A 16,393-nucleotide genomic window follows, 5' to 3' on the forward strand; every position below is an offset into this window, starting at 1 on the left:
ATGAATAGGAGTTGGAATAACAGAATAAGTTAATTTTGAACATTCATAAATCGTGAGGTAGTTTTATGTTTAATATTCTCTATTTAATTCATATATATATATAGTTATTTTCTCTGATGAGAAAAAATTCAGTTTGGATGGTCCAGATGAATTTTAATTCGTATCGCAGAGATATTCGTGAACGTGAAAAATACTTCTCTAAGCTATTATTTTTAAATAAATTCAAATTTCATGCAAATGTTTTTTGGAATTTTCGTACGATATTGGTCATATTTAGGAATCACTGCTTGCAACTTCAAAATACTTGAAAATTAAAAGTGGTGTTATTGTTACGTTTCGAAAGAAATTACGAAAGAACAGAGGAGGAAGGTACAAACAACAAAATAAAAGAGCGTAGCGACTGGGTAGTTGTCACAGCTTCGGTTTTCAAACTTTTCGTTTATTCTGCACGGTTCTTTGCTCCACCGAATTCACGTCGATCCTCCTCTTTGTTCTTACACATTTATTCCAAACGTAATCACGTCTGCACACGAGTTTCCGCGACTTAATGTCATGCGTGGTACGTCCACAACGTGGTACGTATTCAAGAGCTCGTTAAACGAGTTGTGAAGTAACCTCGTCAACTATAAAACTCTTTCATGTTCCTTTGAAACGTCGTACGGATAATTAACTATGTCGTCTTTTCCACTTCCGTTAGCGCGCGCGCCGCCTCTCCACTTGTCGCGAAGAACCGGAAAACCCAAGCGTTAGTGCCTCTTCCCGCTAGCGAGAACGAGCTTGTTCCCTCAATCCTTACGTGTCCCCTATCGTCGAACTCTTAACTCTTTGTGGCCGGGATTAATTTCTTGTAACGAGAAAGTTTCTCTCCGAGCAAAAGGTAGAAAAATGTAAAAAGTAGAAGTTAATGAACGCGTGTTCTCGGATCTGACTTCGAATTTCCTGGCGGTTACGTTGCTTCAAATAACGATGGAAACCAGGAAAGGATTAAATTCGAGCAATGGAAAATTCAACGGTAGGGAAAATGTGTGTTAATTTATTTCAGGAATCAGGAAGCGTAAATTTTCAGTGTTTTACGTTAATGGCGTTTGCGGGATTTTGGATATTTTTGAACCGTCAGCTGCTCCACCATTAGATTTCTTATTTTTATTGTGACTATGAAATATTTTCAAACACCCCATTGCGATCCATCACTTGTAACAAGTACGTAACTTGTGCACCGGAATACCTCCTAAATTATGCACTGGTTGAAAAATTGTTCTATACAAAAGTTTCATCATATAACGTACGTGCTTTCTTCGTAAATGGGTGCATTTCAGAAGATCGACCGTTTTCACCTTTTTCTATACGGGGAATTATAGTTTTTACGACGCTGATCGAAAGAATGTAAAATTCTGGCCAATCCTTTTGTGTTTTGTTATAAATTCGATAACTAATGAGGTATCTCGTATCGCTTATCGAAAACCTTATCAAAAGACTCGCGTATACGTGTCGATCTAAAGAAACAAAATTCCTACAGAAAAACTAACTTCTCTGATTAAAACACAGTATCCATTTCAACGATGACGTATTAATGTCTTTTTCATTCCCGCTGTTTCTATTAATTGCTCTCGCATGAACTCAGACGAGCAATATTTATAATTCTACACATCGTCAACGAGTTCATCGCGTCAAATTTGTTTTGCGATTTTAATTTGCCCGCGAAATATACGTCGCTGGCCGTACTGTTTATAGAAGCCGGTCGTCGAGTGTTTCTCCATATTACCAGTTTATTCTGTAAATTCCGTGGTTGGTACAAAAATGGCTCGGCATTTCCAATAACCGATTGGAACACTGTTAACACGAATGAGCATTTTCGCAAATCTAATTGTGGGTAGCACACTGTACTGGAAACACAACAAAACGTTACGTTGCAACAAATTGATTTATGCCCAAACAGCTTGTTTTCCAAGTTTCATTATATCGCACAAAACACGATTTTGTAGCCGCGGTCTCCAACAGATGAAAACGATTTGAATGTATGGATTTCAGTTAAACGGAAAGCGCAAAGGAAGTAGTTTCGACGACCGTATGAAGACTTATCGGAAAAAGAAAGGACGGAAGAATGGCGAAGATCGTAAAACAATAACGAAATGGAAGCACAATTTTCTCCTGAATAAACAAACTTCTTTCTTCGCGGTTATCGCTTTGTCCCTTTCGCATGGAAGTAGTAATAATTATTCAGCGCATTATGCGATTCTTTCGACAGAGTTCCATTATCTTGTGGGATATATAAGCTGTTTGCTTCGACTGGAAATGATAAAACGTTTCAAACAATGGCCAAACAATGTCCTTACAAAAATATAATGCTTCGCTGTTGCTGATTTTCAATGGTCTCGAGCATAGTGTTTATCAAAAATGTATAACTATTCAAGAAAGAATAGAATCGTTTCTTGTACGTGGCCATCGATAATTATCGTGTACCTTTGAAAGGAGATTTGCAAACAACAGGATGGAGAAATAAAAAAAAAGACTGTTAAAAGTTATTATTTAAAAGTACTTGGAAGATTCAAAAAATTTTACGATCTCCCATAAAACGGAATAATTTATTATTGCGTCTCGCTGGATTTGTCTTTACAAACGTTATTGTATCATGAATAGGAAATATGGTATTCCGTTTAAAAGAAATTTACGCGACTTTGAAACCTTTCTCGCTGCTCCACACACGAGAAGCTATATATTCTAATATATATTACATACGATATATTATACTTCTTTGACATGTTCACGTTTTTCCGAGATATGTGCTTCGCAGTTTCCAGTTAAAAGAGGCACCATGTACATATAAGTGTTTTGCGGAACCATGAAAGAGCTAGGAGACACAACGTTTCTACCGTAATGCGCTTCGCGTTGCAAATCCTCAAAAGATCATCCCGAAGCAGATAAATGGAAAGAGAGCCAACCTGGATTACATCGCGAACGAAATCAAGATTTACGTTATCGTCGTGTGAAATATTTGCGTTATCCTATTGCCTCGTCGTCGCTTTATAGCTCGAGCTTTTCCCGTTTCCGTTTTGAAGATCAAATAATTTTTTAATAATTCCGCGATCGTATTGCAGGCATTCAGATTTGTATACACACGAGATTCGTGCACGTCCTTTTTATTTATAAAGCTACCGTCGTATGTGCTATTAGTTGCGCAGCCGCTTCAATTGCCAGCAAAATTACTCGGCACCACTGCTGCAAAAAGCCCTAATGAACGAAGTATCATAAGAGTTGAAGAACCGAAACATTCATGGGAAGAATTTAGTTAGGTATACATGCAAACCAAAAATACAAGTTTCTCATTGCTTTTGCTACCATCTATCGTATTTACCTTCTGTAAATATTATGTCTCCGTGAATCTCAAACGAACGTCGAAACGCGAAAAATTGATATTTTTTATAAGAAGTTATTCAATTACTCGGATATTGCAAACATTCATATATATATATGCGCGTATGTGTGTGTGTGTTATTACAATTTCTACAATTTACTTAGTAGTATTTTTTTAACGGCTAATAAATTCAGTATGGACTGTTGTTGAATTTTCTTCTATGATAACATCTATTTTACGACGTGGTGCGTATAATTTAAATATCGATTACCCAGCGACTGGATATTTGTTAAGGCCTAAATTTCATGCCCGTCATGGGACTTCTCGCAAACGGCAAATAGTTTCCACGGATAAATATTGAATCGTGTGCGGTTCAGGATATCTATTAGCAATAAGCGAAGCACGTTCATTAGCAAGGTTTAAATTGAATATTTGTCATTGACAGAATGCCGATACTACGTTCTAAACGCTTAATCAAATAATCGTGTATCATTATAGAACTGTAACGTATCATTGTTTTGCACGTGTGTCAGCTTATGCAAAACGGATAAAAGATCACCAATATAGTACATCGATATTAATAGATATTCGATCTAAAGCTCATTAACGACAACAGACGATCACGTTGAAAGCTACAATTGATAAAAGACAACTGACCTGAATGAAAAATAATTTCGGTTTGCCTGCTAAGCTGGGGCATCGATGGCCAAGGAAAGGGCTCCAAAGCATTTCCACTGGATACACATTGTCGGCTGCATACAGGACACCCGATTCTCCGTGCGACATAGCAGCTACGACCAGACAGTCGGCATCCGTGTGGTCTTCCGCAGCAGCTTTAATGAAAGGATTAATTAATTCGATGGTGCCTGTGATAACGGCCTCGGACTGTTTGCCAGAGTAGCTGATACAGGGAACAATATTGGGAAAGCGAAGCTCAATGCGACATTTCGATGTTCACTGTCGAAAATCACGTAGTCTTTGGGAAGCTTACTATTTCTGTGGATTTAGATTATCCTACGTTTTGATACTATCGCGATACGTGTATCAGATTCGCTGACGATTACTGTCATAGACATAGCGGGCAAGTAAGCTCTACAGGTGTTTGGAACTTGGAGACGTTCGAGGTATTAAGGTAACCGTGGTTGTCGGATGTTGTTCAAGGCTTAAGCTTGCTCGTTTTTCATCGATTCAAATCAGCATAGTCGATAACGTGCAAGACTTTTCATTTTGGGATTCAGTATAAGTTATCTCCTCTAATAGAACAAAATTCTACTTCTCCATTACAGTTAGTTATTTTCACAATCGTAAATGTTGACTTAAACTATTCTACTGGCTTATTCGTATCGTTTAAAATTATCTTGTTCAAGTACATCAATTAATAATATTACTACGGACCGTGATATGGTACCTATAATTGAAACTACAGAAATAAAAGTCCTCGTGTTAAATTTGGAAACCGCACGGAACAAGTATGCGTCGCGTTATAGATTCGAGCGGTGCGCGAGTTTCCGCACTAGATTTAATAAAAGGATTAATTAATTCAGTGTGGTCCACAATAGCAATGACCGAGCTGTTTACCGTGATGGGTCATACGCAAGCAAATCAAGAGGTTAACGACGACACGTATTGTTCGTTTAACCTCTCACCCTTTCCGATTTGACTGTTGTGTTACCATAGCAAACACCGTCAGACTTGAAAATCACTTTTGCAAACAATTCGAACGCGTTCATCGAATCGTTCACCAAACGAACTTTCCAAACCTTTCGATTTGCTCTTTGAATTTCAAAGCAATTCAACTCAAGTTATTTTCGAGTCATTTCTTCCTTTACGTTTTTCTTAATTATTTCAGATTGGTATTTCTTCTTCCTTGATTTCAAGTAAAATATGTGCGATCTTTGTAATTCGATTTTCTCAGAACCATGCGTTACAAGAATTACATTTTTGCTTGTTTTTTGTAATCAATAGCCATTTCGGATATGAAATTTGCGAAGATACGAACTGGTAACTTAAACAGTTTAACTATTTAACGGGCCGATTCTTTTTCTCTTTACATTTTCAATTCTATGGCGTACAAACGTTTCATTCTGTTTAACGATGTAACAATTAGTCCGAATCATCGAGTAAAACTAAGCGGATTTCATTTTTCTTCTCGAGCAATACTGCTCTCCTCTTTGTGAATTAACTTTATCGACTCTTCGCGAACTTTTTAGCTCTTTATATAGCGATGCAATGAATGTTACGTGTGATTCGTTGCAAGATTCTACAATATTGCAGAAATATACCTTCTTATACGTATTAATTTGTTACGTATTATTTTTAATATCTACTGTCTTATTGTGCTTTCACTAAAATTTTACTATCGATGTATTCTATTATTATTAAATCCGTAAATCATCTTAGAATCAAGTAATCTACTTAAACTCGATGTACTCGAACCAATTTGAATTCTTTTACTCTCGTAGGAACGTAAAATACCGATACTATTAGATAATAATTAAATCACTTAACAATTAAATTAATTATATCTAACGAGATAAATTATTAACGTCACATGGCTCACTCACTAAATCTTTACGAGTAAGTACTTTGTTTCGAATTGTAATATACAGGGTGGTTGGTAACTGGTGGTACAAGCGGAAAAGGGGTGATTCTACGCGAAAAAGAAGTCGAAAATATAGAATAAAAATTTTTCGTTTAAGGTTTTGTTTTCGAGAAAATCGACTTTGAATTTTCGTTCGGTACGCGTGCGGTACGTTATAACGGATCTCACTGTAGATCGTTGTCTCGATGGAAAAATTAAAAATAAAAAAAAATTGAAAAAAAAATTTTATTCTATATTTTCGACTTTTTTTCGCGTAGAATCACCCCCTTTCCGCTTGTACCACTAGTTACCAACCACCCTGTATATCTTTTCATTTTATATTTCATGGCCTGCACAGTTTTGCGCCTATTTTCTTTTAAATATGTAAACATCCGCAGTCAAATTGTATCTATGCAAACTTTTGTTCTGCCTGCAAAACTTATTTATAAGGATTATAAATACCGTACTTGTATATTCACCTCCATGAATATTCCTCGAAACTCTCGCACGCGAAACCTACTTTTTAATTTTGCTAGTATGTACCGCGTGATAACGTGACTCTGAAATACACATAAAAGCCTGCAAAACTATTCAGGTAATTAACTTTTTAGCCGAGATTTAGAAAGAGATGGGTGAAATGAATTTTAGATAATACGGGATTAAAATATAACGGGAAGAAAAGACGAAAATGCAATCGTGCCACATTTTACTACTATCTACTTTAAATACGTCTAAAAAATATTATCCAAAAATATTTGCATCCCATTCGAATTTTATCCGTTAATTACTTTAATAGCTAATCACACGTTATATTTCTCTTATCACTTTCTGTAATTTTTCGTCGTTATAGAGACCAAAGTGTGTGAAATTACCGCCTTTTCTCCTTCTTTCGCGTGATGCGGTTAGAAAACTAATTTTCATCGTGGTCTTCGTGTATGATAATTCGTTTGTGTCTGGAAAACAGGCTTGAAACGACTAAAAGATGCAGCTGACACGTTTTAGCAATGTCCATCAGGACTACGGGCAAGCAAGAAAAGTTCCAGAGAAGTTGAAACGTTCTTTCGCACAATACTGTTCCCTTTCCTCGGTACAGTTGTTTGGAATGCTACCGTTGGAAAAGGTACTTCGCGAACTGAGGACAAACGTATAAACACGTCCTCCACTCGTTTCCTGTATACAATTTACCGCTACTTGCAGCGCCAAAATGTTTGCCGTGGGAAATTGTGAAATACCATAGGCGTCAAGCGATATTGTCGTACGTATTAACTCTTTACAGTATTACATTCTTACATACATTTTTCGTGTGTTTAGATTTAGTAAGAACGTAGTCTTTGAGGAAAATGTTTAATTCTATCCTTACACGTTTTATATCTTCTTAAACGAATTTTCAAGTTTTTAAACCTTCACGTTATTCAATTCTCAAATTTTCATTCAAATTTCCAAACGCTCGAATTGGCGAGTTCGAAGTCTCAGATTTCCGATATATCATATTTTTGAAAAGCGGCTGAGCGTACCGAAAACAAGAACAAAATAATTCCATTACGAAATGGCTCGCGAAGTTAGCAATTTTCTCGGCTGCCTGCCAGGTTAAACAAATAAGCGCCGGGAGCGGAGAAGAATTAGCGCGGGGAGGCGGAGAAAAATCTCCGTATAATTCATTCTCGAACAGCAGCGGGGCGATTTCACGCGCTATTTGCTTCGGTACGATCCTCCGGCCCGTGTATAAGCGCAGAGGACGTAGCAGCCGGTGAACCGTTCGCGTTCGAAAGAACTTGCTTTCGACGATTATACGCGTCATTGTAACCGAAGTTTGCTCGTTACTTCGTCGCTTGCTCCGTCACGATCCATCCGGACACGTTAATTAATTCGAACGAATTAGTTCAGTCCGAATTAATTATGGAATCGGACGCGGTCGCTCGTCAAAGTATTCCACGAGGAAACCAACTAGAACGATCTTGAGTAGACAAAAGGATGCGCAAACGTACGAAATAGGATGTGCTTCGAGGTAATTGGTTCGCAGCGAGGGTAAACGCGAGACTGTTCCTCCCTACCGCATCTAATAACCCGATACCAGAGCTCTCTTACTAACAATATCCGCTAGCAACATCCACTTCCGCTAGGAGGAAACCGGTATGCCCTTTCCACTGATCAATACGCCCTACTATGCTACAAATTCAGAAGTTTATTACCGGTGTCAGTTGATGCTTTCTCGGCGAATGCAAATCTAGTACTCTGTTGGAGGCGTGAACGGATATGTATGTGCATGCGGGCTTATTTATAGAGGGCGTTGCGTGATTTGTAGGAATGGCTTATGATCGATACGTGTCCAATGGAACGGAATAGGAACGTATACTTGGTCTCACCGGCATCGAAACGTGTTCTTCGTCTATTAAAAACCAAGAAGTTGTGCAAATATACGTAAAGTAATTTACGTATTGCTTTGTCGAAATACGAAATGTGTATTAAAATGATTGATATTTTATAGAAAGCTATCGCACAAATCGGATGCATAAAAAAAAATTGCGATAATTTGAAAAGTGTGTATGTGTGTTTATCGTACCAAAAATACAATTGACGGATATCGGTGAAAGGAGAAATATTAAACAAGCCACGGAATTTCTCAATTCGGGAGCTAATACGATATTTGAACGTGTCTCTTTGAGACAACCGGTATAGCTGTGGCTATTCGCGGACGCATACATTTCAGCAAGCTTGACGTTAAAAGCAATCGCTGAAACAGGGTTCCTGGTACGAGCAAACGAGCCACTCTTCAGACAGAGAACGGGATATAGGGTGACAGGAGCACACCATGCCGAAGAGGAGCGTCAGTTATAGGAAAAGGAATGCAAATAATTATCCGGCCGCTGCCGGTCACGTTTTTCCACGTGCACAGTTTACGTAATTTCTCGCTGTCCGTTCCGATAAACGTTCAAACGTGATGGGGGTTACATGGTTCCTGTGAAATTCCTGTAATTATATTGCCACCAACGAGGATCATTAATAGCTCGTTTCGTGTACGCTTTCCGTTCGCGTGCTGTTTGCTATTTTTCGTTATCAACTCGATCAAATGGGAAACGAGGCTCTCTTGGCGCGGAATTATTACGTTGTTTTACTCGTCGTTTCGCTTGAGAACGATACATATGTATTTCCACGTTTCGTTGTAAAGTGATACGTTAAAAAGAAGAGGACGATACGAAACATTTTTTATGGTATATATAACGTTGTGCCGAGTAAAATGGTCGAGTGTTGAGTTTGATAAATTTCTTGCAGCTTGCGAATGTATGAATTCGCAGTACTTTCTACGAACGAATATCTCGAATGAGTATTTCAAACGAGGATCAAACGGATACTTGGTGGATTTTAGAAATGAATTTCGAAATCACACTCGAATCAAAATACCAACACATTTGAGTTTAAGTAAAGTCAGACATTGGAATCAAACAATGGAATGTGCAAAGGAATTCGATCGAGTTTGAGAGTCAGAGAATCAAAGGATGGGAAAGCTTCGTGGAATGGTATAGCGAGTTCATCTAATCGTGAATTTGAACAGTTAGGGAATTCAGGTGCATATAGATATACTATTTACTAGACTATATGGAAGTTAAAAAGTTTAGTGAAATGCAAGTGCTGGTTTCCAACGTGTTTAAAGAGAAAGCGCGTAGAATCAAACAGTTGAAATTTACGAAGTAACAGAAGACCAATTTCGCGAACTTCTTAAACATAAAGCAGGTGAAAAACACGGAACAGCCGTACTACTGATTCTTTCAGCTAAAAATTTAATCCAAACTAAAACATATGAAATTGCATATGTTTGTATAGAAGAGTCTTCAATAAAGTGAATAAAATGGAATTAAAATTTAAAAGGATACATAGAGTACGAATATTATAACAAAAAGAAAGCGTAAACTGATTTCATTGCAATACGTAAAGGATTTCGTTTGAGTTTCTCACGTATTCGTTGAACCGATTTCACCTAACAATTCCACTATTCTTGCAGCAGGAAATTGAAACATTTATCACACTTCACATCCACAGTCACACCTTAAATCGAACTCTTTCATTGGAAAAATTCTACGTTTACGTAACTCACGATTGAGTGAAAATTATAAGTTGTGTCGAACATACAATTACACAATCGTTTCAAAGGAAAGAAGCGAATGATCTTTTGGTATCTAGCGAAAAACGAGAACTTCGGCAGCTGAAAGATTCTAGCGGCGGATCTTTCCGCATCTTTGAATGAGAACCCAGCACGCGAGATAGGCATCGAACGGATGCGCACCCGATGCTTCATTTTCAGTCGTCTGGAAATCGCCTGAATGCATGGCAAGCGTTTGAACTGGGAAAAAACGGAGGGCTATGTCTGACGAAATTCGCTTAAATCGAACGGCGAAACGATATGTCTAATCGTACAACTTCGATGGACGTAAATGATTAAATTTTTCAACGTGTGTCCAAACACACTCTAATACTAACTTAATATTTCGACCATGAATTCTGCACATAAAAACAATAAAAATGGCTCATAAATATATACTCTGTTTGATCTTGTTTTCGAGTCACGTATAGCGAGTTTTTTATTAAAGAAACTGCATCTGCATATCTTCATCAGAGATGTTCAAAGTGAACAAAATTCTTTGCTCGCGAATACAAAACTGGATACGTTTTATCACTGACTGTCCTACTCTCTCCATTTCTCCAGGTATTATTCGGATTTTCTTTTGTTTGTAGATAAATAGGTAAAAGAAATTAATTCAAGTACTTCCATTTTCCCATAATATTATTGCAACATATAATTCCACTTATGTGAAGTTTTTATCGTCGTCCTTTGCAAAATCCACTGTCGAAGCGATTTCTCGATGCTGCACCCCGAATGCACGTCGAAACTTCTCTTTTGCTACTTCCGATAATCTCGTGAAGGACAACTTCGAAAAGATACTTGAAAACTGCTTTCCAATTTTTTCGTTTCTACTTGCAGAGTAAAGTTTATCCGAGCTTGGACAGTAAAAATTATGCCCGATCGCCGGAAATTGTGGCATGACCGCCGTGTTAGATCTACAAGAGAAGAATGAAACTGCAGAGAAGCTACGTTTCTCGTGCGCTTTTGTAGCTCGATAACTATCTTCAAAGCCAACGAATAAACTGAACGGATTTGTCTCTAATTTTGAATTACTCTATTTCCTTTTCCTTCACATTTAGATAGAAATACATTCCTTTGCCTATGATATTTGACATTATTTGGTCCTTTTGATCGTCTTACACCGGTAAAGCATGACTTATCAATTATAATTGTAGAGGCTCAGCATCGATATGTAATTATGTACGTTCATGAAACTTTCAACAATTACGGTAATGGTTAAACAAAGCAACGTGTTGCTCGTGTGTTAGTGTTTGAGTAACACACACCGATGTACCCATTCAATTGTCTCATTGTTTCTTCATCAATATTATTCAAATCGTTAAAATTTGCGGTTTCAAATTATAACCGTCAGAAGAGAAAATTGTAATTGTTCACAGCATTATTTAGTACATTGTTCTATAGTTCGTTTGGTTTATGTTACGTATTATCGTCGGTACATTAATTATACGATTATCGGTGTTTCTAGCTAATACGATTATCAAGCGGTGATAACTGCTCGTGTTCGTGAGATATAACATTGACTGATAATAATAGAAATATTCCGAAATTGAAGGTTTAATATATCGTTGAGAGATATTGAAAGAGAGAGAGAGAGAGAGGGAGAGGGAGAGTGTAATATTCTCTTTGCAATTCAAACTTCATTCAAATTATTATTATTGAAAGCATTAGAATACTGTTTTTCTAATGATGTTTATCGTTGCTTCTTAAATTATTTACAAAAATTATCGTACGTAATATAAACAACTATTACATATGGAGTCTCAGCTAGTAATATCGTTTTGTTATAAGCAACTTTAAATTTCCATTAGGTTATTTTAATTTTTATTTAATCTTTATTTCGTAAACAATAAGTGCAAACTAAAATGGAATACTTTGAAACTAAATCGACTGTTCTGGTTTACCTATAACTCAATCAAAAATCAAAGCAGAACCGATACATCATAACCCTTACTTCGCTAACAGCATTTGATACTAACCATCCATAACTTGAAGTATCAGATTTCCTACACCTCTGTTAAACATCCATTGGCACGTGGCCAATATGGACAAGCCTTAACGCGTGCCGAGCTATGAAACAGCTAGTCGGCCGTGAACTGAATTATTAAATCGCGTCCGATATTGTTATGCGCGCTACGAGCAATTGCTTCGAACGTTTTCACCTCGTTCACAACGTCGATTCACGTGCGATTATCCTTAGCTTTTAAACTGTGTGATTTTAAACTGCGCATCCTGTATACTACGGAGGCGACACGTCGATCACGAGGCTGTTTTAATCAGGTTCGAGGCGTAACTTTCTTCTTCTCTGTCGCGGATTAAAAACCACCCTGGGCAAATTTCAACGGGGATATTTAACTATTTACCGAGCCTGTTTTTACCCTTTCAGCCGGCGCTGTCCGACGAAGAGCGCCGGAACTGCTATTTGCTCAGCAAATAGAAGTCGCGTATACGCTTGTTTTTTGCTTCCGATATCGAATCCAAACGCGACGATACGAGCGCACCGCGCCGACTAAACGGCCGAAAAAAGATGAAACTGTTTATTTATTCCGAGTTTTATTTACGAACGAGAGCAGATGAAAAGAAAAATAACAGATTAACTCGAATATTCTTGTCGACTCGTTTTGAAGTAAGAAGAAATGACGAAATTATTAAATTCACGAAGTAGTGCAATATCTTGAAATATTTTGTGCGTCTAAGATTTCTCCATTGTACTTTTCAAACTATCAATTTCAAACTATCTTGCAGCTCCACCTTGACGTTAATGCTTTCGTTCACATTCCGTTTCTTCTTAATCTATTCCTTTGAAAATAATGTTGTAACTACGTATTTTGTCAAATTTTAGAACACTCCACTGATATAAAAAAAGAACATCTAGTAATATAAAAGTGGAAAATTAAATCGTCATTTGAGTGTACGTAGATACATACACCTACAATATAGGTATCTATTCATTGCGTTAAGATCTAAATTTGTTTTTATTTGACTTTTGTACTAGTCGAACAAAACTCTGTTTGCGTGGCTTCAATGGGGGCAGAGGATACTTGAGAAAATTGGTGTTCTTAAAATATTCATGAAACTGTGAAGCATTTTACTGTTTGTTCATCCTTCCCTTCTCGTAGCTCTATTAGATTTCGATACACAAAGATCTATGTTTAATACTGAATTTTACAAGATGTACGATGTATATTTATCCTATCATTAGAATATGAGAACAGTGCCACAAATGGAAACATTTGCCACTTAAACATTTTATTCACAGTTCGATCAACATTTTACAATAACTATCTATATTAACGGAAAGTACCACGATCATAATGAGATACGGTCTACCGTGCGATACTCGCTTTATTATTGATATTTCCATCGTACAAATAGCCGATTGAGAAGCAAAAATTTCAACGTCGTCGAGTGGCTAGATGGAAAAAGTTTCTGAACTCTTCAGAGTCCAATCGAATTCACAGAATAGAAGCTGAGCTAACATGGCACAGTGCCAGAAATTGAAGCATTAAAAATAGCGACAGCAACTTTTATAAAATATATAATCGAACAGCTTACGCAGCTACGCGTTCAAAACAGTTTCTCGCAACCCCGTTGCCGATCGTATCGTTGATACGTGTTACTGCTTCCGTACTACTGCACGATATGTAAAAATTAAATCGGTATATCCGATTCGACCGAGTTAGCTCGTTATACGTAGATATTTCTGGCGACGTTCTGAAATATAAGTGTCTTATACTGTACCTCAAATTTCCATTTTCAAAATCACGATCTCACGAAAAAAATTGAGATCCTGGATACCGCGTTCACATCGTTGATTTCCTGAACTCAACTGAAACGTGTTCCGCATATACGTACATTTTACACGCTGGCTACCTTTTGTACGCTCAATTGGGAAATAAAAATGCAATAATTGCAAAACAGAGTAAAACGAGATCCTTTGTAGCTTTCAACAGATATAATTCGCTAACATTTATATTCGCTTAAATTTAATCTAACGAGACAGTAAAATATAATATTCTACTCGATGTGCCAGTAATGTATTTTATTGTCATTAGGCAAAACACAATCAACATAGCAAATTGCAAGAAATAGCTCATCGCCCATTTGGAACTAACAGTGGACGTATTTGCGTAATGTTCTGATAATGTTCCGTCGGCGACGGTATTATCTGGCAACATCGTATGAATAGTGCAATGGCAATTTTTCATTCGCACAGTCGTGGCCAACGTGCGCGTGGTCGAATAAAACAGCGATCATTAAACCTGTTTAATTACACGCCGTTTACAAAACACCTGTCGACTGGCCAAAAAATTTCCCGATAACTGTAACGACACGGAATAATTGAAAGTCCCGTTCTGCCGGTTGAAATGGAACTTTTAGTCGCTGATGAAATCGTGCAAAAAAAATGTCTGCGAACGGCAGCAACATTCATCGAGGGAGATCGCAATTTTTTTTTTTTTTTTGGCTTGTCATCCAATACTTCTCTACATATTTCTATCATTTTTATATGTATTTCGAATTTATTACTTTCATTGTATGTTTCAAAAGTAAAAAATCAAATATTGACTCAAGCCATCGGCTTTTAATAATCCATGTAAATTTTACATGTATTGGCAAATTAAGCTGAAATCAAGTAAAATCGAATAAAATCGAGAAACGAAGTACGTAACGTGATACGCGTTTTCGAAACGCCCGTAGCTCTAAATACAAATTTTTCGTTGCAAATATTTCCGTGTTTACAGGCTACGCTCATTTTTTATTAACCCCAGACTTTCAAACATGTAGAGTGCATAAAATATCTAGTAGAATTTAACTCTCGTCCTTTGCCTTCAAAATTGACAAAAAAAAAAAAAAGGAAAAGGAAAAAGGAAATCATACGAAAACGAACGACATGGAAAGCAAGGCAGATAAGAGGAGAAAAAAGAAAAAAGAAAAAACTAGCTATAAACGGTACATGAAATACAGTCGGTGACAAAAGTAAGCAGACAGATAGTGTAAGTACTAGTACTTGTATTAGTCGTATACACAAATTGAAGTTTCATTTACTATATGTCTTTATAGTACACAGATTGTTTAGTACATAACTGAAGTTAATATTTACATTTTTCTGTAAACGAGATGTATTTAAACGAAATCTCATTCATACCTATTTCCACTGTCTGTCCAGTTACTTTTGTCTTCGACTATCTCTTGACGCATCCCAGGCCGACGGAGTATGAAAAGTTTCCTCGCTTATTATAAAGTTCCGCGATCATCCGACTTTCTGCTCCACTACGCGCATACGCCCATATATTTTGCGTGATTGTCTCTACTAGTTATATCTTGGTGGAAACCGGTTACCTGGCTGGCAGAAGGAAGCTTAATGAGCTCGTTTCATTGTAAGATGTTTGTGCAACTTCTCGTAACGTTCATTCATCGACGTCATCATTATCCATGCTCGGACAATCATGTTCAAGAGACGACAGACCCCGTTATTCTTCCTTCTTTTTCCTCGCCAAACTTTCGACAAAGACTTTCACGAGAATCACTGATAGACCACTGTCGCTATTTAATCCTTTTTATATAAAAATTTTCCGAACAAAAAAACGCGAAACCCTGTTCGAGGTTGATCAACAGTCTCTGTCAATTTATCCTCGATCGATTCAGGGTGGGTTTACTATCGGGATGAAAGGGAACGGTGATTTGGTCGATGAATGAAGTTTGAATGCAGTTGTAGATTTTAGGAATGTTTATCGACCGTCCACGTTCTTCTTTGTTTGCGTCACTAGCCTTTAATCTCGTATTGTAAAAAAATACACTTCAACCTAATCCATCAAAATTTATTTTCTTCTTTGGAGCAAAAATTTAAGAGAGAATAATGGCGATTGAGTCGATCCACAGGTTAAGTATTTTTCGAATATTTACGAACGAGTTAGCGATCTGTTGAGTGAATGCTGAAAATATTTTACAGCGGAGCATTAAATCTGTTTGAAAGTAAGAAATTCGGAAAATAATAAATAGATTTCATTTAAATTCACGGCTTTTCACTAACAGCAACTATGTACATATCGGAGAAACGTTTAGAGAATGCAAATTTTATTCGAAATTTGTGAGTTTCAATAGGAGGAAAAATTGAGGGCAGAGATACTTTTTATGCATCAAACATGCAAATGGGAATGTCTTGTAAGGGAGGTTTGAGAACTGGAAAACGACGAGAAAATCGCGTGTAAACACTCGAGTCTATTTCAGCATTCCCTTTGCGTGTGACACGAATTTTATCTGACATTTGTGCGTCATAAGGAGACAAAAATTCGAGATCTTTTATGTTAAAAATTCAGTTTAAGGA

At 37.1% G+C, this 16,393-nt stretch overlaps 2 protein-coding genes across 3 annotated transcripts in view; one reads left to right on the forward strand and one right to left on the reverse strand.

Annotated features, from left to right (window-relative positions):
• LOC117232169 (alkaline phosphatase, tissue-nonspecific isozyme-like) overlaps nt 1–16,393 on the forward strand; it is a 181,589-nt gene that overhangs the window by 132,987 nt on the left and 32,209 nt on the right. The window lies entirely within an intron of this gene.
• The window catches only part of LOC117232171 (caspase-like), a 35,736-nt gene that overhangs the window by 11,486 nt on the left and 7,857 nt on the right, over nt 1–16,393 (reverse strand). Inside the window, exon 3 of the mRNA XM_033491377.1 lies at nt 4,010–4,185. Coding sequence (XP_033347268.1) covers nt 4,010–4,185 — 176 coding nt within the window. The remainder of the gene's footprint in view (nt 1–4,009; nt 4,186–16,393) is intronic.

This window comes from Bombus vosnesenskii, unplaced genomic scaffold (genome assembly GCF_011952255.1).
Source record: "Bombus vosnesenskii isolate JDL3184/JDL3185 unplaced genomic scaffold, Bvos_JDL3184-5_v1.1 scf7180000013285, whole genome shotgun sequence".
Lineage (NCBI taxonomy): Eukaryota > Metazoa > Arthropoda > Insecta > Hymenoptera > Apidae > Bombus > Bombus vosnesenskii.